The sequence below is a fragment of the Lineus longissimus genome, chromosome 18 (genome assembly GCF_910592395.1).
Source record: "Lineus longissimus chromosome 18, tnLinLong1.2, whole genome shotgun sequence".
NCBI classification, from domain to species: Eukaryota; Metazoa; Nemertea; class Pilidiophora; order Heteronemertea; family Lineidae; genus Lineus; species Lineus longissimus.
Window position 1 is genome coordinate 7,394,480 of NC_088325.1, and position 26,057 is coordinate 7,420,536.

The 26,057-nt window shown below is 41.6% G+C and overlaps 1 protein-coding gene across 1 annotated transcript in view; it reads right to left on the minus strand.

Annotated features, from left to right (window-relative positions):
• LOC135502442 (cyclin-dependent kinases regulatory subunit-like) overlaps window positions 1-25,677 on the minus strand; it is a 51,335-nt gene extending 25,658 nt beyond the window's left edge. The window contains exons 1-3 of the mRNA XM_064795276.1: window positions 25,644-25,677; window positions 23,251-23,318; window positions 17,295-17,382 (exon numbers count right to left, since the gene is read on the minus strand). Coding sequence (XP_064651346.1) covers window positions 17,295-17,382; window positions 23,251-23,260 — 98 coding nt within the window. The 5' untranslated portion in view covers window positions 23,261-23,318; window positions 25,644-25,677. The remainder of the gene's footprint in view (window positions 1-17,294; window positions 17,383-23,250; window positions 23,319-25,643) is intronic.
• Between the last annotated feature and the right edge of the window lie 380 nt (window positions 25,678-26,057).

The window sequence follows — 26,057 nt, forward strand, 5'->3', positions numbered from 1 at the left end:
CTGAATAAACCTTGAAAGGCTGGAAGAACTGCCATCGGTAAAGAAATGGAATAGACATGGAGGCAAAAGAGTTAATGCTTTTTTTACTTAAAATCGTATTTTTCATGGTGAATATGTAACACCGTACCAACATGTGTTTCTTGGCCAAAATCCGTACAAAATACGGAAATCCGTAACGGGTTGGCAGCTCTGATAGTAGGGATGTCATTGTCATGTGATAAAACCAAAAGGAGTTTTTCACCTCACATGCCCACATGGGTCGAGCATAGTTCTAAAATCAATAAAACTGCCAAAAGGCACGACACTATAAGCCCTTCATACCACCAAAGATGAAATGCCTAGCATAAATGGTTATGGAGATATGCTCTCGAAACTAATAACGGTCAATTTATGATATTTGATATTTGAGATGGAGTTTCGAGGTCTTTGTTTTGCCAAACTCTAAAGATTCATCCGTCATGTAGTAATGAAATCAGAATAGAGATTCTTCAATCAATGAAGAAGTATTTGAGTTTCAGAGAACCTCCAAATTTTCGAGATTTCAACTGTCCATCTCGATTATGGAGTGACCTAGTCTTGTTACGTCACTGCGGTAACCCAGAATGGGTTCTCAAGGAGGGACAGCGTAGTGACTGAGGTAAAAACAAAAAGACTAACGTCAAACCCAGAGACGAGAAGCAGCGCCCTGTGGGTTTTGCGGTCATCCCTTACATGAGAGGTGTCACTGAGAGGTTGAAACGAGCATAAGCAAAACACAATTTGAGCCTGTTCTCAAAACAAGGACACACTTTGTGCAACGCCCTGGTTAGCCCCAAGGACCTCTTACAACCTGGGGGGAAATGTGGGGTAATTTACAAGGTTGGGTGTGAACAGTGTGGTGAGTTGTATGTGGGGGAAACGGAAAGATCATAGGGTGAACAAACTGATGAACACCAAAAATCGATTGACAGGCGGGACTATAAATCGGCCCTGAGCCAAAACCAACTACAATCGGGACATGTTGTGACCACTAAGCCTGTGATTGACTCGATCGAGATCACCGACCAGGAGTCACGATAACTCCACCGGAAGATGAAGGAGGCAGTGCACATACAACTTCAGAAAGCCAAGCTGAACCAAAACGATGGATGGGAGCTCCCCAAGGCCTCCTTACCACTGCTCTGTAAGGAGGCAGGGGGACCTAGACGAACTTAAGCCTCAGACCTAGCCTCATTCCCAGAACGAGACTAGGTCACTCTGTGACCAAGATGGGCAGTTAACATCGAAAATTTGGAGGTTAGTTCTCTAATACTAAATTACTTGGTCATTGATTGAAGAATCTCTTATTCTGACTAACGTATATCAGTGTTGTATGCCAAAATGGCTTCCGTGATGGATGTTTGAATAAATTGTTTCGTTGTTGATACCCTCTTTGCCTTTTCACTCGGCGATACATGACAGTATCACATGATCTAAACCAGTGTTGGCAGTTGGTTAGGTTATCATGACCCTGTAATGGTCAAGCATTATGTTTAACTAGGATGAGCAGATCTTAGCGATACAGGCAATTGTTACTTTGGTCATTGCGCTTGCCCTTCTGGCCAAATACCTGTAATAAAGTTTTAAGCCATTTTTCCAGTTAACTAGGTAATATCCATCAGCTCATAACTGTTTCCCAGACATAATTTGGGAGGAACGCTTTCACAGTAGCGAATAGTGGTGTGATGTTTGTCTTCTCCAGTTTTCTGGGAGCTTGCTGCTATCAAGTGAGTGCTGAAAGATACTTGTGAGAAACGGGGCAACTTCTGTCAAAAGCTCCATCAGGACCCTTGGTGGTACAGTAGAACCTCTCTTATAAGGACACCATCTAGTGCTGTTCTAATAGAGGGGTGACCTGATCAGAGAGGTAAACTTGAATGGAAACAACCAATTTGGTACCAAAAATTGTGTCCTTAGTAGAGAGGTTGCCCTTAACAGAGAGGTGTCCGATAAGGGAGGTTCTACTGTAGTTCGTCTAGTCCTTGGGCTCTATTTGGTTTTTAGCCCCTCTAGCAGCTTGCGCACTCCACCCGTGTTTATTTCGGGCTGGGGAATGACGGGGTAGCTGTCATCGTCTGGTGTTGGTATGTCCTCGGTGTTCTCCTTCGTAAACAATTTTTTGAAATTGATTGTTTAGGGCTCCAGCTTTCCCTCTTGCATTGTTGATGATGCTACCATATGGGCCTTGGAGGGGGAGACTCTGCTTGAGTCTTTCTTTGGTCCCTTCAGGTAAGAGAAGTACTTCCCGATGCTTCTGTCACCAGTGTTGTACAGGTCAGCATCTCCACATGTTAGTATGTCAACATACCGGATGTGGGCCCTGTGTGTTTCCTTCTGGACTTGCATCTTGATTGACTGGAGTGTTCTTCTGTCATCAGGCCTCTTCGTTGTTCTGTTCTAGACCATGGTCTGTTGCAATGTTGAGAGTCTTTTTACTTTCCTTGTTTGTATTTGTCACCAGGGGTGAATACCATTGCTTCCCAGTCTACACTAGGTAAATTAAAGTCACGGCCACCCAGCCAGATGTGGGCATCTCCTTTGGAGATGTAGCAGAGTGAATCATCTAAAGTTCTGAGGCAGTCAATGTCTGTGTATTCTGGCCTGTAGAAACTTCCAATTACCATGTTCTTGTGACCTTTCACATTTATCTCAACCCATAGCATTTCACATGTGTTGGTACCTGGAACATGAATTTCAGTCGCCAGGTAAGTATCTGCTACCAGTATGAACACTCCTCCTCCCCTGTACATGCTGCTGCCATGCTTCTTCCCTCTGTCATTCCTGAAGACTTCATAACCACCAGGAATTATTTAAATGAGTAGTGTTGGTCGGTTAGCCACGATTCGGTGCTGATTACTACATCCGGTTTCTCGCTGTCAACCAGGCTCGCGATCTCATCGCCCTTGTTCTAAATCTTACATGACTGGCAGTTAAGGATAAGGACTCGTACTGTGCTCTGAAAAAATATCCCTTGTACACACAGAATGAAGGTCAAATGCACTAATTCTTGGTTTCTGATCAAGAGAAAATATTACCCTTAATTTGTCATCAAGTTGAAATCTAGGCCCAAGGGTTACAAAACATGCACCATGTTGACGGATGGACGGCAGACCACATTCTGAATAGTTCTTTTACCAGCTCCGCTGACTATCATCATTCCCTTTAGAAGTACCTGGAGATGTTATGGTCATTACCTCAGCACTTGTCAATTTTCAGTTTTTTGCTCCCGAGTGGCCAGGTAAAAATCTGCATATCGGGCTGAAATTCATTGTCGGAGTTTTAAGGAATTGACACCAGGGTATTAGTTGTCTCACCAAAACTTCGAGGGTGGAGCTAAAATATAGATCATATCTGAGGCAGTAAGGCTGTTTAGACGACAAGAAAAAAACCACATGCGATCCGATTGAATCTGAATGTGGTTTAAATTTTTGTCGTCTAAATGCAAAATGATCCGGATCAATGTGGTCCCATCTGGATTAAAAGAAAACCATCGATCGAGGTAGTTTTAATCTGGATGCATCCAGATGAGCCCGGATTGCGCTGATCGTCTAAATGCGCACAATTTTCGAGACCAGAATGTGGTTCAATATGATCGCATCCGGATCCGATCCAAATGTGGTTTTTTCGCCTGCCCACGTTTTGGCCATCATTTAAGCTCTGCTCAGGCAGTTTTGTGGGAAAATCAACACCGACTGTGAGGTATCAATTTCTATTTTAAAACATCTCAAATCTAACAAACAACAGGCCCAAGGGCCTGGCACTGAGCTGAAATACATGGGTACAATGTAAAAACATGGAAAGCACCTGGTAGGTCTCTTTCAACCTCAATTTTGTAAACATATTGATATGCCTATCGGCTCTAGGAAAATTCGTCCCCGGAATATTCGTCCCCGGAAAACTCGTCCCCGGAAAATTCGTCACCAAGGAAATTTCGTACCCGGAAAATTCGTCCCCGAAGATAATTCGTCCCTGGAAAATTTGTCCCCGAGGACAATTCGTCCCCGGATAATTCGTCCCCGAGGATAATTCGTCCCTGGAAAATTCGTCCCTGAGGAAAATTTCGTCCCCAGAATATTTGTCCCTGGAAAATATGTCCCCTAGGATAATTCGTCCCTGGGAAATTTGTGCCCGAGGATAATTCGTACCCGGAAAATTAAACAAAAGTTGAAAGTTTCTGACATTACTTTCTAGTAATAACTACTACTTACTACTTTCGACTTTTCACATTCAGTGTTATATCTCTCTTTACTACCCTACTAGCTAGTTACCTACTCCACTCTTTTCATAGTAGGTAGAGGTAGGCAGGCGAAATAATTTATTTTTTTACAAATAAGTATTTTTACTGGTCAGAATGAAATAAAAACTCTAAATTCTTCAATAAAATATTTTGCCTGCCTACCTCTACCTACTATGAAAATAATTAATCACTCTTGCTACAGCCAAAGGCTTTAAAATGGCAAAATATCATTTCCAAGACGGCCGCAAGCCAAATCACTACTATAATGGACGTAGAGCTGAAATAGTTTGTCACACATCCCGTCAGTTCAGATAGGATGACCTCGAAACTTTTCCTGAAAGTCGTGGTTGATATGGAGATGGACCTCGCCGGGTTAAATTGGTAAAATTTGCAGCGATCTCGGAGAAATAGCATTCTTTGTTCTTTCTATATATGGGCATACTCATGAACATAAGGGGCCTTTTCAGCAGGTCTGATTTGCATATGGGGCCATCTATTAAATCAAAAGTGTGGGATTATACAAAAATAAGCCGGGAAAGTATTGGGGCCACTATATGTTTAAAGGCCATATATCAAGGTTTGAAAACATGCTTGATACTCATGAAATATGTTGAGGGTTAAAAAAACAAGATCCCAGACATTAAAAAAAAATTCTAAAAATAAAGTCATTATTTAGTTATTTCAATTTTCAATTTTAAACTATTTGAATTTCCCACCACACACAACTTTAGATTAGTTCCACATGTGGCCGCTAGGGATTTTTTTGATGACGTAGATCAGGTCAGTCAGAACAAAGCAAGATGGCTTCCGCATACAGTTCAGAGAGTGAGAGCAGTGAATTTGAGGATGTTTTGGTCGATACAGAAGGATATTTAAACGTTGAGCCGTACATGTTCGAGCCATTAATATCACTAGATCATAATGAGAGTGATCATTCGGACGAAAGTGATTAGAATTTGTGGTTAATCAATTTGCATGGCAGACCTGCCAATATAGCAAAGAAGACGTTGATAGACGGTTGCAGATGCATAACATGTATGATTTTGAACAGACTAATGTTGCACAATATTGTTTCGCCTCGTCAGTGTTGTATCGCCAGTTATGTCATGACGCTGAACTACTATTGAAAAGTGACGGTATTATGCACAATCATCTTGACGTGACGATATAATGCCGTGCAACGTTAGATAGGCCTAGACGCAAGGGCCCAACGCGCCGCGTAGCGGCAAAAAAGCGAAGCTAGCGAAACATTTATAACGGGTCACCGTCACTTATTATTGGACTTATAGCGCATTTACGGGGTTGCAACTATTTTGCTTTATAGTGTCACCAGGAAAGAAAAGCATGCGACCTAACGCCGATCTATTTGTATAAAGTGATAATTGGAAGGTATATAGTAGGAAATATCAATAAAATAATCATTCCATATCGTCTTTTGAGGGCATTTTTGATTGTAAAAAATATATGTGTACGTCACCGTAGTCTCTGCAATGATAATTTTATCAGAGCAGTCTCGGGCAAGTAGAAGTTCTTTACCTATAAGTTCTTCACTTATTAGTCTCAACGTCTGGCGCAAAGCCAGACGTTTTCCATTACGATTTCACTACGATGTTTGACAAGAAGGAGCAGTGCGCGAGATATGCTAATGAGCAGACTTCCCTCGCTTGAGTTTCTGAAGAATGTTCCATATCGCGCTAAGCTCATCACTGCAGCTGATTATGACAGGCGTGCAGCGGTAGGTATCTGCTCCCCAACTTCCACCCTGATACGGTACCCTGATAAGTTACCATTTGATGGGAATGGGAGAATGCCCTCACTGTGTATGGAGTCATAGGGATAAGAAGACATTATTCATTAGTGTTGGTACAAGTGATTTTGCCCAAAAAGCATGCGCATTCAAAAAACAAAATATGCAAGGTATCACGTACATGACCTTGACGACGTGCAGAAAGTGCACTGGCCAGTGCATACCCTATGGCTATGTACTAGTAAACATGGTAAACATGGACAACATCATTATTCATCGGCAGTTCATTTTACTCCGAGCTTTTCCTGAAACATATATAGCCATGATGATTAGGCCTACCATGTACCATGACCAATAACAGCACTAGATCATGATCATGTAGATGTCAACAAGTTCATGTAGATGTCAACAAGTTCACATGAACCGTATAATCCAGCATTGCGCATGTGGGGCATGCGTCTAAACCAAAGCCCCAAAATCACTTGTTTTGGTCTATTTCACTTGTGTTTCCCCGTCTCCCAGTCCATAATACATTTACAGTTTACAATCCCCGATCATGGCCCAACAAAAGGTCATCGGTTGACTAAAGGAACACAACTGTTCAATGGATTTATAGTTGAATGCGATCAAACTACGTCTTTTCAATCGTGGATTGTAAATTTAACCCCATGGGCCTAGGGAAGGCCCTATAACAATACTTTCGACATAGTTATTATCTCCGCTGCCTCCACCATGTTACACACAGTGCTCACTGCTGATTCTAAAATGCGCCACCTAGTCAAAGCAGGACATATGTTCTCCTAGGAATAGATCTCTTTCCAATATTTCGTCATTCCACTATCGTCATCACCTCATCATACTTTCATTGACATTACAGGCACACATCCACAGAGCACTCTTCAAATCATCTACACAGTGGTTATCCAACTAGGATTATAAAGGTAATTTCTTAGTCCCGCACAGTGGGTTTCAGTCTTGATAAAGGGGCACTATTGCTAGCAGCTAGGTAGGCAAGATAAAGTTAGCCGAAGTAGCCGATAGGGGTCTCTCACCCCTCAAAGTCCGTCACAACTATTCAAGCTTGTACAAGGAATACATGCAGCGCTGACTCTAACAGGACCCAATGGGAATGTCGCACAGTCATCTGTCAAAAACAAGACCTATGTTGTAGTATGATCTCTTGCCAATATTTAATAATTGCACTATCGTCATCATCTCATCATACTTCATTGACATTACAGGCACACATTGACATAGACCACTGTTGCAATCAACGACACAGTCGCTATCCAAGTAGCATTATAGAGGTAATTATCATTATCATACCTCATTAGCATGTGAACCAATCGCGTCGCGTCCTTTGCGATCACGGCAAAGCCTCATGGAATAATGTCTTTCACCGTTGAATAATTTTTCATATTCCATGCCTACAACTTCAATTTCTTCATATTCCATGGCTAGAAGTTCAATACTAATATAATATCCAAGATAAAGTTACAAGAAGTAGTCAATAGGGGTCTCTCACCTCTCACTGTATGTCCACACTATTCACGCTTGTACGAGGAATACATTCAATGCTGAATCTAACAACACCCAGTGCCCTTACTCTGTATATTAGTCACTGGAAGATGGCCCATTTCACTCCTTGCTTCTACTTCACCTATAGTCTCATTGCAAACGCCTCAGTTCTATGATATCACATTCACTTTCAGCTGTCATGCAACGCAACAACTGTGCTATCTGCCATCGCACATCAACGAAGAAGTGCAGCCGCCCACATTCCACCTCACGTCTGTCCGACCAGCTGCAATCCTCGAGGACGCCCCACTGTACCACGATTTCACTACGATGTTTGACAAGAAGGAGCAGTGCGCGAGATAGGCTAATGAGCAGACTTCCCTCGCTTGAGTTTCGGAAAAGAATGTTCCATATCGCGCTAAGCTGACCACTGCTGACCATGACAGGCGTGCATTGGACTGGTACAGGTTGGAACTGAACATTGAATATGCTGGTGGTGACGCTTTCTGATGAGAAGTTGGTCGTGACTGATGCAGTATCCTTGGACTTGTCCACAGCATCGTTCAATCATTGCTCTCTCAGCTGCCTTGATTCTGTACTTACCCAAATACTAAGACCAAATGCCTGTGGACTGTGCTTTAAGAGAGACTGGCGCCATGCCTAGAGATATGACTGACCCCTATTGGCAAATTTGTATGACTTTATCTTGCCTACCTAGCTGCTGCCTGTAGTCTCCCTTTAACTGCGGAACACTTCAAAGTCGTTAAAATGCCATGTTCCACCTTTTAATGTGTTCAGACCGCCATTTTCAAAATAATCAAGTCAGGACACTGCCTTCTTGTCTCATAATAAATTTTGCTTTCCTCAATAATAACATTTCTTCTTCTTCAATGCTTTCATCATTCCAAACTTCTCCTCCTCTGACTTTTACAGGGGTACAGTCATGGCAATCAAAACCCAAATACTGAGACCAAATGCCTGTTGACTGTGCTTTAAGAGAGACTGGCGCCATGCCTAGTCTCTCTTAAAGCACAGTCAACAGACACCAACCCCCTCAGACTCAGAAACCACAAACGCCCAACCCTTCCTGCTACCTTAATACTTCTGGATGTCAGATGACAATAATCTGTCATTGACAGTGGCTGTCACTGACACTGACCTGTGTCGCTGTCACCTTGCTATGGCTGGAACACAAGAAGACACTATGCGGTATCACAGGCCCCAATAGGGCCTACACATTATGTATAACAACCGACCTCAGCAGCCTCGGGCATTAAATGCAATTGACATGGTTGGAACAGCTGTTTTTAACAAGTGGCATTTTAATATTCAGTTGGATGCAGATAGCCGGCTTCATGTGATAATCCGTATCGATAAAGTGATCACTGCAAAGTTTGGCCGAAGGCCCAGGCTTCCAACACTCCAAACGTTTGCACTTCCGAATCCACAGCTTCCTCCTCTCTCGTTCAACTGGCTTTGGAAATTCATGAAAATGGGTCCCATCCGTCATTCGATTGTTCTTTGTGCTATCCTTGACACAATTCGGAGCCACACAATACACCATAGTGAATGAAACACATTACTTCCAGGTGTGCATAATTAATTAAGGCCCTCCTGCTTTTATGATTGCATGACATGTACAGATGACCTGATCTACATCACAACTTTTGCTGAACCCGCCGCCTGGCTCTAACAAGCCAGTTGCTAGCCTGATCAGGTAATCAAGTTGTCAAACACATAATTGGCTATATCTTCAAAATTGATGGAGCTAATTGCATTTGGTTTTCTGTATTGTATAAAGTGTTAGGTACACTTTTGAAATCGTCTTACAGCAGAAAATGGCAAAAAACCTTGATATATGGCCTTTAAAGCATTCATCCATTTCCGCAATTTTCCCCCTTTATTTTGGTTGTACTCTTTCACCTTACATTGTTAATCGCTCTTAATTTTTCTAAGTACCGTATGGGAATTCATCACGTGATACACGCCACATAATAACAAAACCGCCTCACCCGACCCAAGCACTGGGTAAAAGTAGCGCACAGCTCCCAATATGAATACCCGAGGCAAATATAAAATCCTGATTAACATTTCTTTACTGCAATAAAAACAGACTAACCACTGCAGATTAACAAGTAAGTGAGTGTTCCGGAACGAGTGGAGTCCGTGCGGAGGGTGTCGAAAAAACCCTAGGCGAACTACTTCCTCCGTCTGGTGCTGCCACCCACTATGCTCGCGGCATTTGTTGTACTAGGTTTGTAACACACCATTGCCTCTTCACCATTCGCGAAATAGTTTGTCAAAATAAGTCGTGACCACTATGAAGAGTGGTGGAGTTAGATTTTTCCGGTCGTTTTTGCCAAAAACGCATAAAGTGTAAGTAATTTGGACGAAAATCATCCCCCCAAATCATCATGTTCGATTTGTAAACACTTGGGTCGGCGCAGAGTGCTCCACATCACACATGGACCTATTTTACGAATATCAAAATCAAGACAACATCACAACCCCCAGACATATCATTTCATTTCACCCAAATTGCCCCGACCCCACAGTAAGCCAACACCCTAAAACAACCCGTGCCACGGGTGTTATGCTAGTTTAGAATAAAGAAAATGTAATATACATGTGAATGAAACGGCCAGAAGCCATTGTACTCACTGCATAGATATTTGGTGGTTAGGAATTCATCCTGGTTCAGAAACATGCTACATGTATAGTATACAGGGTGGTCCAGAAAAAATGCAACCGGACACTTCCACTACCAGGGGGTTAAAACCATTGAAACTGGTGAATGGGGAATCTTTCTAGAAGAAGAATGATACCAAGATCGATCAATTTTATTCAGTAGTTTCTGTTGTAGAGACGTTTGTGAAGCATGGTTGGAGTCTCTTGGCCAAGTTCAATGCAGAAAAAACAGAACGCTTCTGTGGTAGGTTACAAACACCTCGGTTGTGTCCTGAGGCCTAGCTATGTTAACACGAACTTTCCTCAGTTGCAGATGGTCACTAGGAACCTTATCGACATTATCTCATATCAGTATTATTACCTAACATTTAATCCACCTACTTACTGAGTTTGATTTACCGGGACAGTTCGATTTTTCCAATGCGCGAATGAAACATGTCCGTGCTTCACAAAATAGGCTCTACGACAAAAACTACTGAACCAAATCGAGTGATCTTGGTATTATTCCTCTCCTAGAAAGATTCCCCATCCACTGGTATCAATGTTTTGACTCCCCTGGTAGTGGAATTATCCTTTGCATTTTTTCTGGACCACTCTGTATATGTCAAACCAAAGTCAGTATAAAATGTGATGTGTCCTTGCTTGGAGTACCTACCATTAAAATAACATCGAGACAAGTCGCTAATAAGCGAGATATTGCACTTTCTACCTTTTTTAGTTTTAGCCTCCTGGTGGCCAAGTTAAGAATCAGATCAGACCGCAATTCAGTGTCAGAGGTAACATGAGTCATGTGTACCAAATTTCAAGTTCATAGCTTTAGTGGTTAAGAAACATGCCAGTCACACTCAAATGGCCACTTCACCACATTTGACCTATGTGACCTTGAAAATGAGGTCAAATCAAAAACCCGTATGATATGCGATTCTTTGATAGGAGTACCTACCATAAAGATATCATCAAAAACAAGTCAGTAATAAGCAAGATATTGCACTTCTTACCTTTTTTAGTTTTGGCCCCTGGTGGCCCAGGTGAGAATCAGATTAGACTGAAATTCAGTGTCGGCGGTTATACGACATAGGGAGTCATGTGTACCAAATTTCAAGTTGATAGCTTTAGCCTTTAAGAAACGTGTCATACTTACACTCAAATGGCCAATTTAAACCATTTGACCTCTGTGACCTTGAAAAATAGGTCAAATAAAAAACCGTATGATATGTGATGTAACCATGCTAGGAGAACCTACCATAAAAATACTATTGAAAACAAGTCTTTCTTAAGAGAGATATCACACATTGTAGGTTTCAACTTCTGGCCCCCTGGTGGCCAGGTCAAGAATCAGATCAGACCGAAATTCATTGTCAGAGGTCACCTGACCTGGGGGGTCCTGTGTAGAAAGTTTCAAGTTCATACCCCTAGCGGTTAAGAAATGTGCTGCTGTTTTTGAAACAGGATACGACAACGGACACTGCGGTGTTGTAAAGACTCCCTCACGGTGAGCCAAAAAAACATACAAACGCATTGCTCATGGGCAATCCGCTTTTAATACAGAGCGACGCTCTGAAAGGGCACTCTTTTTCTACCACTACAGTCCGTTTGAAGGGTATGGATTTCACCAGGGTTTTGAAATATCGTGGGGCGGAGTATATTGAAAACTACTGGTTATGTCAGGATGCTTGCATGCAGACTTCCCTAACTATAGGGCCGTTTAGATGACATGAAAAAAACCACATGCGATCCGATTGAATCTGAATGCGGTTTAAATTTTTCTTGTCTGAATGCAAAATGATCCGGATCAATGTGGTCCCATCTTGATTAAAAGAAAACCATCAATCGAGGTAGTTTTAATCTGGATACATCAGGATCAATAGCTTCGTCTAAACCCAAATGGATACCCAATCCGGATTCATTCTACCTGGGCGCATGCGCACTAACGTGTGTGTTGCTACTTGAAACTATTTGCGTTGCATGAGAATTGTGTTTTTGGCGCAGAGAGTGAGATTGTGAGTTGAAGTGTTTTTTTCACAGACTAATTTGAGAGTTTTTCAGTCAAGTTATGGCTAAGGCAGATCGGTTTACGGATAGCGATGTGTTCGATCCCGCGAAGAAATGCTGTGCAAGTACCAAACCAATTCTTTTACACCTCCACAACCAACAGGTATTGGAGAGTTCCATAGCTATAGAAATGAGCCTGGATTGCGCTGATCGTCTAAATGCGAGCAATTTTCGAGACCTGAATGTGGTTCAATCGGATCGCATCCGGATCCAATCCGAATGTGGTTTTTTCGCCTGCCGTCTAAATGGTCTTTATATTTCATGCCCTGTCTATTGCAATCAAGCGACAAACAATTTCCTTGTAATTTACACCATTTTCCCCCTGGTGAGAAGAATTTTAGTCGAAAAGTGTGTGTTTTCTGTATAGGGCATTTCCGTGGCTGTTCTTTCTCATAGCCTTATTTGAATTGCGTAGGCCTTACGATTACAAGATGTCCACCCATGTTAACAGATGAAGGGACAGGCACCAAAATGAATAGTTATTTCACCAGCTCTGGTGACCTTTCGACGGCTGAGCTAATAATGAGGTTTTCAAAGGTATTTGAATGCTTCTACATTTTGCACCAGTTATGGTTGCCTCACCATGACCGCTGAATTCAAAGCAAGGCCTTGTTGGCCTATAGAGGTTCTTCACATGACGTCCATCCTGACTCTGCGTTTGCCTCACCACTATCGAGTTCCACAAACCCATGATGGATTCCATTGATTTTCCTGTTTTCTCGGCATGCTCTCAGCGTGTGCACCAATCACAGCGCTGATATAAGAACATAAAGAGGGCAAAGGTTAATGCCGATTGCAGGTGTTCAACCTTGATGCCTGTTTTGAAAATTGTCCAACTAATGCAAATGTAGTGCATTTTTTAGAATCAAGGGTTGTAGGCTGTCGGATACTACTGCAGTTGCTGAGATTGTTCCGTAAGAGATGTTCTGATTGGTCCTAAATCGAGACTACTAGCCTCGGCTAAAAAACAGCTTCTGAGGCAGACAATGTCAAGGGTTCGGGTAGGTGATTTGGCAATCTCAAAACATTGCGGGTCAAAATACGTGAGGTCACGACGTACATTTCAACGGCCACCTGCCAACGCATTATCTTTACGTCGTGACAATGTGTGACGGCCAATATGGCAGTGCAAAACAATTGGCAACGTCATCATGTGACGTCAGTGAAGAACCTCTATAGTACATGATACACTGTTAAGTGCAGTTCATAATAAATCCTGGGCGGACCGCATAGAAACTCCGATAGCGCTAACAGGGCCTATCGGCGATTTAAGGATCCGCCGATAGGCACTATCCCGCATAGAATCTCCGGTACGTAACAACGTTGTTAGGGCAGCCGCATATAAAGTTTGTTAGGCTATCGGAGGACATATCGATAGGCGCTGGTAGGTCAATTCAGTAAAGGTGATCGGGACCACCTTTAGTGCGCTGTTAGTTGAGGTCTTGCTTCGAGGCGGGCAAGATGTGGCGAGTCGAAGCCAACATCGCGGTGGAGGAACAGCTTCAATACGGAGGAATTGATGTTATGAGAACATTCAAACAAAGAATAAACCCATTTGAACAGTACCGAGAGGGTGAATTCTTCGATAAATACCATTTCCCTAAAGAGATATTTGGTGGACTTGTGGGCATACTGGAACCAAGCTTAGAACGTTTCAGCCACAGGTACATATCCCATACATTGATACATGTATGCTCCATTTTATCATAGTATGCGATGAACACAAATTTCCTATACACCATTCTATGAGAAGTGCTAAAACTGTTGCCTGTTGTTTTTCCAGGTCAAAGGCGCTAGAACCTTCTCACCAATTGTGTACCGCAGTGCGGTACTTTGCCCAAGGAGGATTTCTGCCTATGATTGCCGACGTACATGGGATGTCGAACCGTAGCGCAAGCAACTGTATCCATACCATTATCCATCGGATCGACACTTTCATACAGTGGCCGGATGCTGATGAAATCACTCTAGCAAAACAAGCATTCTATGAACGTGGGCGTGGCTTTCCTTGCATCGCAGGATTAATAGATGGAAGTCATGTTGAAGTTATTGGTCCGCACAGACCTGCAATTGAGGCGGCATTCGTTAACCGTGGCGGTTGGCATTCGATCAACACTCAGATAGTCTGTGGCCCTGACTTAAAGATATTCGACTTGGATGCAAGGTGGCCGGGGTCTAGCCACGATTCATTCATCCTACAGAATTCCCATGCATGGGATTGCTTCGAGAATGGCTTGGTACCGGACAGTTGGATTCTTGGGGACTCTGGATACCCTCTAAAAAAGTGGCTTCTTACACCATATGCAACTCCAGGCAATAATGGTCAAAATTGTTACAATAGGGCTCACAAAAGTATTCGATCAGCAATTGAAAGGTGCAACGGAGTCTGGAAGATGCGATGGCGATGTCTGACAAAGCCTATCATGTTTCAGCCAGCAAGAGAATCACGGATTATTGCAGCATGTGGTGCACTTCATAATTTCGCAATTCAACAAAGGGTACCTTTTAATCAAGTGATTGATCAAAATGTGATGAATGCCATGGAAGTAGATGCCGGCCATGCGATAATCCGGGACAACAATGAGGGGATAAGAGCTCGGAATGAACTAGTTCGTCGGGTTTTCGAATAATTTGAAATAATTTTTAAAACTATGTGTGAGAATTTATTGATTGTACCTGACATTACACATTAAAAACTGAAATAATGAAATAAATTTTGACAAATTCTTGCTGACAGATAACAATAAGATCAAAACAAACACGCAATTAATTTCAGCTCGGGTAATTTACTTTTTGTAGCAATGACACTGTAAAGGAAAGTGTACAAGGGCCACAATACAGAATTTGTCTGCAAGCCTCCGATTGAGGTTTTCCGGATTATGTCACGACAGATATATGTGATAATTTTGACATTCAATACAGTAAGGCTTTAAATTATTTTTCGTTCCCAATAATTGGCGATACCGTTCAATAAGAATTAAAATAAAATGCACACGTCAGAACCACACCTGTGTAACTATGTGTTAGTCGTTATTCATTTATTCCCCACACATGATGCAGTTCATCTTAATCCTCAGAACAGTCGTCATTTTAGTTGTTTTCAAAAGAGTGATAAGGTTGCCACAATGGAGCAGGCTGCAACTGAGATATTCCGTTGTATTTGGGGTACCTTGTGAGGCAGAAGATGTTGTTGGCCGAGTCTTTTTTTCCGACCTCAAAATAGCTAACTTATCCTTGTAATATGATTCCTTCAATTCGAAAAACTTTCTCTTCAGTTTCAATTTCTTTTCCTCAATTTTCAACATTTCCTCGTAGTACTCGCTAGCAGTGACTGTAGGTTTTGAAGGCCCATGTTCCTTGCGACTTTTATGGATCTCCCGCCAATTCATACTGCGTGATTCTCGCTGAGATTTCAAGGATGAGGTACTAGAAGCCCGCGGTCCTTCGTTGCCTGCAGGAGATGATGAAAGTGAGTGCCCAGGATCCACATCATCATCGTCGTCGTCATGAAATCACTCCCGTCATCATCACCCAAGTGCGCTGACGACGTCGAGGCTGAACCAAACTTCTTTTGGTTGCAGCCAATCTCATCAGAAGCGAATCCTCCTTCAATTCCTGAAACAAAATGTGATACGGTTAAAACAGAAAATAAGTTTTTATATTAAAATCTTATGAGGTTCAGGTAACACTTAACAGCTTGGGATATTAACTTTGAAACACGCTTCATTTTCACTAAAAGGCCCGAGCTTTTATTCATTTAAAAAAAATATTGAAATATTTAATCTACAGTATGATTAAAAAAAAACGAAACCCAGATCCAAGGGTTAATATGTTGAAAACTGCTGACGATAAAATTATAAGATATACATCATCCAAAATGTATTGGTCTACTCTTTTCAATGCTACCAATGTCACATATCTGCTTTCACGGTTCGTTTTTTTTAAATCACCCTGTGTTGTCGCGCGCATTGATGGAGGCTATGTTATGCATGTGACACGCTTCTCGACCTCCCGCGCATAATTTGATATAATATTTATTTTAAGAAAAACTATAGAACATTAAAACAATGCAAGCAATACAAAACCCACCTGCAACTTGCTCTGGGGGGAGAATAGCGTAAACCAGCTTTTCATACTCGTTGAGGATGCTTTCAGGATCGTCATCATCTGCGTACGGGTTTTCGCCACTGTCTTCACGGATTCTTTAAGTCTGTTGTGAAGATATGCAGCAACTTTTGCTTTCACTTCTCTTTTGACCGCTTGCCACCTATCCTTGATGCCGTCTAGACTGCGTTTGGTGACACCCACAGCATGCATTAACTTGATGAAGAATATCCGCGAAAATCACTGTTTTATCCTTTTGTGAAATTGTTGACGAATGTTTTGCTGTCAGGATGTTGTTGTGCTTACAAAACAAGCGGGTAATTACCCGCTTTTCCTCCACCGAATAATCGGGAGCCCTTGTACGTTTTGTCTTGGACATGTTTGACGGTCCTACCGCGAGACACATGCAACAACTACTGCGAAAAAGGCGCGTGTTTGAACCCCATGCACACCAAAATAAACAGACATAAAAAGCACAACAATAGATCTTATGGTAATGGACATCAACCTTGGGCCAGGCAAATGGTCTCGTAACACTACCGATAGTCTGACAGAAGGCTTCACTAACAACATCTTAACAGCGTTTCTATGCGGTCAATATTTTGGCGCTGTTAGGACAACTAACACGGCTTCACTATCGGAGTTTCTATGCGGTCGGCCCTGGTGTTTTAGAATAACTTACTGAGGGAGTCATGCAAACAAAGTTTCAAACCCATAGCCTCGAAGGTTGAAAAGCATGTGTACCAAGTTTCAAGTTAATAGTTCAAGTGGATAAGGATCACGTCGCTGTTTTGTGAAATGTTTACGTCTGACAAACATTGCTTTCTGGTAGACACACTGTACTGGTGAACCAAAAAATTTCAGGGCCTCGGACTACCAAATTTGTTACCAAGCACATCGTGGTACTGGAAAAACAGAGTCTATTCTTACCTGTATTCATACAACTCATCAAAGTATTTTTCTGAATACTGAATCTCAGACATCTTGATACAAATGCACGTAGGAATCAAGACTGGCACTGAAACAAGGAGAGTAAAGTAATTTTCAAGATGTCTCACTTTCTGAATGGCTACCTTTTTTACGAGATATTTTTTCAACCTCATTGGCCAACAATAACCAAAGAGGGTGTCTCTATCCCAAACTTGAGGAGTCGAGAGTGAGGGAACATGAAACTTAACCCTTCAGTGCTGAGGCCACACCCTAGGTGACAACTCGCATGACGAATGATGTCATGCATTGATATGCTTGCTATGGCAGGGGAAGAAATGTTTCTCTTCAAGCTCTCTCCTTCTCTTGAGGAAAAATGTCCCTTATTCCCGATTTCTTTCGTTATTTTGGTTAATACGAAGTACAGTTTTAGGCAGGGATGGTGAACATGTGTATTTGAGATTATGTCAAGGTTATCCCGTTTTTCTTGTTATTTCTCCGAGAGGTGTTTGATAGTTTGTGGCCAGGGCGGACCCTAACTCCACTTTTGTACATAATGTGTGTAGGCCTGTACAGGCATATTGGATTGCCTGGGGTTGTGCCATGTTGAGAATTATGGTGAAGTGAGTGTATGTTGGATTACGCCTTGGAAAAGCGCATGTTGGATTACACCTTTGTGTGTCAAGGATACATGTGGGAATATCCTTGGTGAATTTGGACGTGTTGGATCGTCAGTGGTGCATTTTGATTAGGGCATGTTGGAATGTCCGCATTACCAACAATGACAGGCCTAGCACACTCTGTTTTGAAATCGACTCAATTATTCCAATTGTTTTAGATGGGAGAGGTGTGAAATAATATGCCAAGGAAGTACAACCCCTTGTGGAAAACCATCGCAGAACACTTGAAAGAATGCAAACGGAGCTTCGATGTCGATGCAAGGTTGTGTCGTGAGCACATGGGGTTGTACTTCCTTTTTCCTGGTATGGATTCACAGCCATGATCTTCCGCAAGAGGAGAAGGCCATGATCCACACAAATCGTTGCTTGGAGTAAGTACCACAAGAATATCATCAAAAACAAGTCACTAATAAACGTGATATTGCACTTTTTACCTATTTTAGTTTTGGCCTCCTGGTGGCCAAGTTGAGTACCAGATCAGATCAAAATTTACTGTCCCAGGTTACATGACGTAGGGAGTCATGTGTACCAAATTTCAAGTTCATAGCTTTAGTGGTAAAGAAACATGCCATAGTTACAATCAAACGACCAATTCACGTTATTTGACCTCTGTGACCTTAAAAAGCAGGTCAAATCAAAAACTCATATGATATGTGATGTATCCTTGCTAGGAGAATCTACCATAAAAATGTTATTGAAAACGAATCACTAATGAGCGAGATATCACACTTTCTAGGTTTTCACTTTTGGCCGCCTGGTGGCCAAGTCGAGAATCAGACTGGACTGAAATTCAGGCTCAGAGGTCAGCTGACCTAGGGGGGTCCTTTGTACAAAGTCTCAAGTTTATAGCCTTAGGGGTTAACAAACGTTCCACAGTTATGTAAATTGGCCATTTGACCTCTGTGACTTTGACAAGTACGTCAAATCAAAAACCCGTATCATATGTGATGTATCCTTGCTAGGAGTATCTACCATAAATTCTAAAAGCTAATCAGTAATGAAACGGCCAGGGGCCACTGTGCTCACCGTATACATCTTTTAGTAGGCAGGATCATGCTTAGTTTAGAGGTGAATATGGTGAACACAATCAGGCATGAAGACTTTTTTTAGATGTGTATTGATGTCAAGTAATAAGACAGGGCAGCATATATAAGTTTATGATCCAACCAATAATTGTCTATGACATCAACAAGATCAATATCGTGTGATTGCTAAGAGTCCCTGCAATAAAAAATTCATCGAAAAAAAGTCATTAATAAGCGAGATATTGCACGTCCTACTTTTTCAGTGTTGACCCCCTGGTGGCCAAATCAAGAATCAGATCAGGCCAAAATTGGGTGTCAGAGATTATCTGGTGTAGGGGGTTACATATACCAACTTTCAAGTTCATAGCTTCAGCAGTTAAGAAACGTGCCATAGTTACACTCTAATGGCCAATTTACGCCATTTGACCTCTGTGACCTAGAAAAGGAGGTCAAATCCAAAAATCGTAGGACATGTGGTGTATCCTTGCTAGAAGTCCCTGCCATAAAAATTTTATCGAAAACAATTCACTCAAATAAGCAAGATATTGCACTTCTTCCTTTTTCCATTATGGCCCCCTGGTGGCCGAATAAAGAATCAGATCAGGCCAAAATTCGACATCAAAGGTTATCTGATGTAGGGGGTTATATGCACCAAGTTTCAAGTTCATAGCTTTACTGGTTAAGAAACGTGCCATAGTTTACACTCCAACGGCCAATTTACGCCATATGACCTCTGTGACCTTGAAAAGTAGGTCAAATTGAAAACCCGTATGATATGTGATGTATTCTTCCTAAGAGTACCTACCATAAAAATTTTATCGAAAACAAGTCACTTATAAGCGAGATATAACACTTTTTAGATTTCCACTTTTGGCCCCCTGGTGGCAAAGTTGAGGATCAGATCAAACTGAAATTCAGCACCAGAGGCTATGTGATATAGGGGGTTATATGTACTAAGTTTCAAGTTCATAGCTTTAGTGGTTAAGGATCGTGCCATAGTTTACACTCTAACGGCCAATTTACGCCATATGACCTCTGTGAACTTGAAAAGTAGGTCAAATTAAAAACCCGTATGATATAAGATGTATATTTGCTATGAGTACCTACAACACAAGTTTCATCGAAAACAAGTCACTAATAAGCGAGATATCACACTTTTTAGATATCGACATTTGGCCCCCTGGTGGCCAAGTTGAGAATCAGATCGGACCGAAATTCAGTGTCAGAGGTCACCTGACCTTGGGGGTACTGTGTACAAAGTTTCAAGTTCATAGCCCTAGCGGTTAAGAAACATGCCACTGTTTTTGAAATAGGATACGACGACAGACGACGGCGACAGACGACGGACGACGACGACGGACGACGGACACTGCGGTATTACATAGACTCCCCTACGGTGAGCCAATAAGCGAGATATGGCACTATTCAAATTTTTGGTTTTGGCTCCCTGGTTGCCAAGTTAAGAATCTGACCGGACCGAAAATCAGTGTCACAGGTCATCTGACCTAGGGGGTCATGTGTACCAAGTTTAAAGTTCATAGCTTAGTGGTTAAGAAACGTGCCATATTTACACACAAACGGCCAATTCACACCATTTGGTCCTGTGACCTTGAAAAGTACGCCACATCAACCTGATTTTTTGTCAACATGTAGAGCAACGTAACAGGTGTCTACATACCAAATTTAAAGACTATAGGATGAATAAAGACAAAACGTGCCACTATCGGTGGAATTTTAGAGTTCGACCTCTGTGACCTTGAAAAGTAGGTCAAATCAAAAACCCGTATGATATGTGATGTATCCTTGCTAGGGGTACCCACCATAAAGTTTTTGTCAAAAACAAATCAGTAATAAATGAGATATTGCACATTTTAGCTTTTCGGTTTAGCCCCCTGGTGGCAAAGTCAAGAATCAGACCGGAGCAAAATTCAGTGTCAGGGTACATATGACCTTGAGCATGATGCATGCAAAGTTTCAGATTCATAGCACAAGCGGTTAAGAAACGTGCCACAGGATACGTCGGACGACGACGACGGTTCATAGCACAAGCGGTTAAGAAACGTGCCACAGGATACGACGGACGACGACGACGGACACAGCGCTATCGTATAGACCCCCCTACGGTGAGCCAATTAACACTTTGAAGCCCAGGCACGAACAACGTGATGGCCAAACATGGCTGCATGCCCAGTCACAGACATAATCGTGATAGCATATTAGCCTATTTTCAATCTGTCCTGACGATCTCCTGGCTTTCAGTATCGCCTCTGATGAAACTAACGATCACTTCCATTCCAATAAACTGACAGCCGTAGCAGACGACGTTTAGTCCTTTAGCGGTCGTACAGAGGGCCTCAATGACACATGTCAAAATCCTGTGTATCATACAGTCGAACACTTAACATTTGATGTTGGAGGACAATTTAGGGGCCAAAACACCAATCAACTTTGTACATAATAATTATGTTTGAACATTGTTTCTCTTCCCTTGGAGTTGTGTTAGGAGTTACAAAATACAATTATTTTCACATTTTGGTGACTTTATTGGCTAAAAACAGTTTTCGACAACTTTCGTGAACATTCAAATTACACAATTTCACAGGAAATTTGGACAAAACGAACAGAGTGACAATGAAGGATATATAGACTTATCATACATCAACAGAAAAAGCTTGGATAGCTGATTACAATGGTGTAAATTTTATTGGATAAGGAGAGCAGAATTTTTTTAATGTTTTGTTGAATATCAACACTTTTTCAGAAAATCGCACAGGAATAACTGACTGCGCTAGACAAAGGCACCCGGGCCTGAAAGAGTTAAGTTCTATAAATTTGCCTAAATTGTCTATAAAACCTAAATTGGACCATATTTGTGGGAGTCTTATGTTGTTTTTGGCAATGATCTTCATGAATTAGCTCAAATGTGAGATTAACCGACTTTCCCAAAAAAAACTTTAACCATAAAAACGTTATCGAAAACGAGTCACTCATACGAGAGATATTGCACGTTTTAGGTTTCCACCTCTGGCCCCCCTGGTTGCCTAGTCAAGAATCAGATCAGACCGAAATTCATTCTAAGAGGTCACCTGACCTGGGGGGTCCGTGTACAAAGTTTCAAGTTCGTAGCTCATACCACTGTTTTTGAAACAGGATACGGACAACGACGACGATAACGACGACGAAGACAAGGACGACGACAACGATGGACGATGGACACTGACACTGTGGTGTTGAATGAGACGTTTTCATTGAAGAACTATTCCATCAGCTGGCAGTTCAAGCCAAACCTGATGAGTGAGAAGGCTCAGGCAAGAATGGTGATGGCACAATCCATGCAAAATATGACTTCATGATCCAGGTGTGTACCCCGATCTTATTACTATATTATACTGTAGATGGCTCTACTGTAGTTTATACGCGCAGGTGAATAAATAATGATGCCTCGTTGATTATATCCCCCCCCCCCGGTTAGTTTAAGGGTTAGGGTTTGGGGATAGTGTTAGGGGTAGCATTATATACAGGGTGTTTATTGCCTAATGATGTCCTCTTTCTCATGACACCAAGAATCCAATTTACTGTCACAGATGACACATACCACTACTGCAATTTTTTGAGGGATTTGTATGTAGCTCGAATCATCGCAAATTTCACTCCCGTAAATCCAAGACCAAAGTGCACCTTGTGACGCAATGACGTGAAATCCACGGCCGCAATGACACAATGACGTTATTACAACAACGACAAAGACGTACCCCTGACCCTCATTGTCAGGACCTCAACAATGACGCGTGTCGTCACAGAGATTGTTCACCGCGTTACTGTGTTCATCCAGGTGATCCGTCCATGGGATCCGGGAAAATATCACACGGCTAGATGGCAGGCTTGAAAACGCACAGAAATAATCGAATAAAAATGTTTTGCCAAGTCTGAAATCGGTTTTAATGGTGTTCAACCGAAAGATCATCAAAATATCTAGGGTTTGGTATGATTTTCTGCCACAATTTATATCAGATTTGATTTTGAGATGGGTTTTTGCAAAACCTCAATGATGTCTTGGCATGTGTTAAAAAAAGAGAGCACTCTGTATGATAAGAAATAGTGTATCAAGTGGAAAATTCTGATGATCGGCAAGCTTCCTCATTGGCCCAGTGGATACATTCTCAGCCTGTCACAGTAGGCCTGAGTTCTATCCCGCCTGTCGGTCATTTTTATTCTCTTTTGCAAAGAAATATCATAAGTTTTCGGGGCACTCACCCGAGGTCATGAAATCAGATGGCAATCCACGGTTACCAGTACCACGTTGATCGAGGTCGTCTAAGATTCTGATGCCGGGGAGAATATGCGCCAATTAGAAGAGATTATAAATGGATTTCATTCATAAATCATCAGGAAGAAATATGTTATACACATGGCAACAGTCAGGAGTTTGATAGGCCTACTACATCCAGAGTGGACTGAGGGATTTCATCTGATCAGTGTAGCTAAAAGCAGAGAATATATTTTTCTCGACGGAAATCTCACAAACCGGTGTAAAAAGAACCTTGAAAAATGTCAAGGTTAACAGAAAACATCCAATTGCCTTTCATTTACGATTTGTTGGCCTGTGTGATGGCCCCTTTCCTTCAATCGTCGAACTACTTTAATAGTGAAATATATATCACTACAGAGTAGTGGCAGAAAATACTGTTTCGAACTGATGCTTTTTCATACCCTGATCATAAAAGTTATTAATACCACAAATTGTAGGTATAGGAGATAGTAATACACACTGGTAGTGGTACTGTGACCCCTGCTCAGGTTCCAAGGAAATTGTTAGGTTGCTGTAATTAGCAGCGTTTACACCATACAAATTTTAACCAGTATATTTAACCCGGTTCAGAATTTGATCCGGATCAAATACCTTTTTCGTCCACACCATACTTTCTCGCCCTCAGGTAAGAAGTCATGGCGCTATAAATAGCATCAGCGAAAGATTGTTAAATGGACGCAGGATCGAAAATGATGAAAAAGTTACACTGACAAGCGTGGTTTGTGTTTACCACATTGTGTGATTCTAATCTCCACAAAGATTCAAGATTCAAATAAGTTTATTCTACTGTAAATCATGTAGGCCTACTGATACATAATTGCTACGTGAAGTGAAGTAAACTTGTGCAACTATAGTGCAACCAAATACAATGCAAAATCCGTCTATTACGGGTATAATGAGGCGAGTTCCAACAAGCGCCATCTGCAGCCGGGCTCAGTAAACAATATGAATGTAGGTAAAATAGGTACAGGTAAATTAGGTACGGGTAACTAGGTACGGTAAAATAGGTACGAGGTAAAATAGGTACGGGTAAAGTAGGTACAGGTAAATTAGGTATGGGTATATTAGGTATGGGTAAAATAGGTACTAGGTAAAATAGGTACTGGGTAAAATAGGTACACAAAAAAGAGAAATTAGGTAATATAAAGGTATGATCATATATTTTTATCACGATTCTTTTATTTCTGATTTTATCAATGCTATTGAAAGAGTTCTCTTAATGATTACTTCAAATTTTATAACTAATCGCCACAATAGGCATACACCAAAATACACTGTAAAAAAGAGTAAAAACTATGTACACAGATAAAATTATATAATAGAGTTTATTACTCAAATTTGATTAATTACATGTAGCAATTAATATACTGCTAATCAATGCTGATTGATATGATTTCCCTTGGCTTATGATTGCTTTGATCAGGTGGAAATGGATTTCCATAAGCCCAATTATCAACTAATTATTATTATTTCTTAATTATCTAAGTCAGAAAAATGGATTCCTTTGAAAGGTCTTTTGTATGGTTTCCAACAGCTTGGTGGTGGGCTTAATCATCCCAAGCTAAATGTTCAAATGAACTTGTATAAAACCTCAGCCTTAAAGTTAGGACATCGTAACAAATTCTGGCATGATGGAGCTCATCACAAATAATAAATTTTGTGATTGTACCTATTTTACCTAGTTTCTCTTTTTTGTGTACCTATTTTACCCATACCTATTTTACCTAGTACCTATTTTACCCGTACCTAATTTACTTGTACCTATTTTACTGGATACCAAACAATATAACCGGCTTTTTCTGTCCACACCATGCCAAAAGCCGGGCTAAATTTTGATCCTGGTTGACAGGCGGGTCTGACCATCCAATCATTGCCGGGTTAAAATAACTTGGCAATTGGCAGGCTAAACTAAATCCGATCAAATTATCAATGGCGTCAACGCAAATAAGCCGGGTACCCGGCATTTTCGAATGGTGTAAATGCCACTATTGACTATACATGCTCTAGTTGGTACGATGATACGGTTTTGTCAACTTTCCTCACTTGAATTTCAACTTGCCTTTGAGAGGAAGTGCTTCCTTCGAGATTTTTCAAGATGGATTTCTATGACGAGTTCTATATTAATTTTTTGGTAAAATCACACTGCTGAGATGGTCCCAAAAATTTCTCATTTCATTAGGCCCTAAATCATTTTCTGCATCCCGTTTTGCAGGACGCTCAAGGACGTCCTGCGTCCTGGGTTTCGTACCTGTGATCGTCATGATAATAGCTATGACAAGGTCCTATGCCTATGGCAATAAATAATAGAGGCGCCGATTTCGTACCATGGCCTACTTACAACACTAAATCATACTCCAGTGCGGTGAGGCGTCGTGCTTACCGGTTCTCGCGTTTTCTCTTTTGACACGAGACTTTTCGAGTTCAACCTGGGGTTGGGGTATGTATATCAGGGTGAAGACAAAACATGGTGACGACGGTGCGTGGCGAATGGCATCCTGAGATACAGGTTTTTGATAAACCTCCATCGTACACAAACCCTGAGAAAATCAAGTACAATCCGCCGGGACGGATGGCTGTTCCGATTACTTTACACGCCCTGAAGAGTTTATGTCCAGATTGGCGGTATAATACAACAAACACGTTCCTAACGTTTTGATTCTTCAATCTACATCGATGCTGTCAAACATTCTGTTGTCGGAGTGTTGAAGTGTTTTTGTGTATTTATTACGAAAGGACACAAACCTGGAGCGGG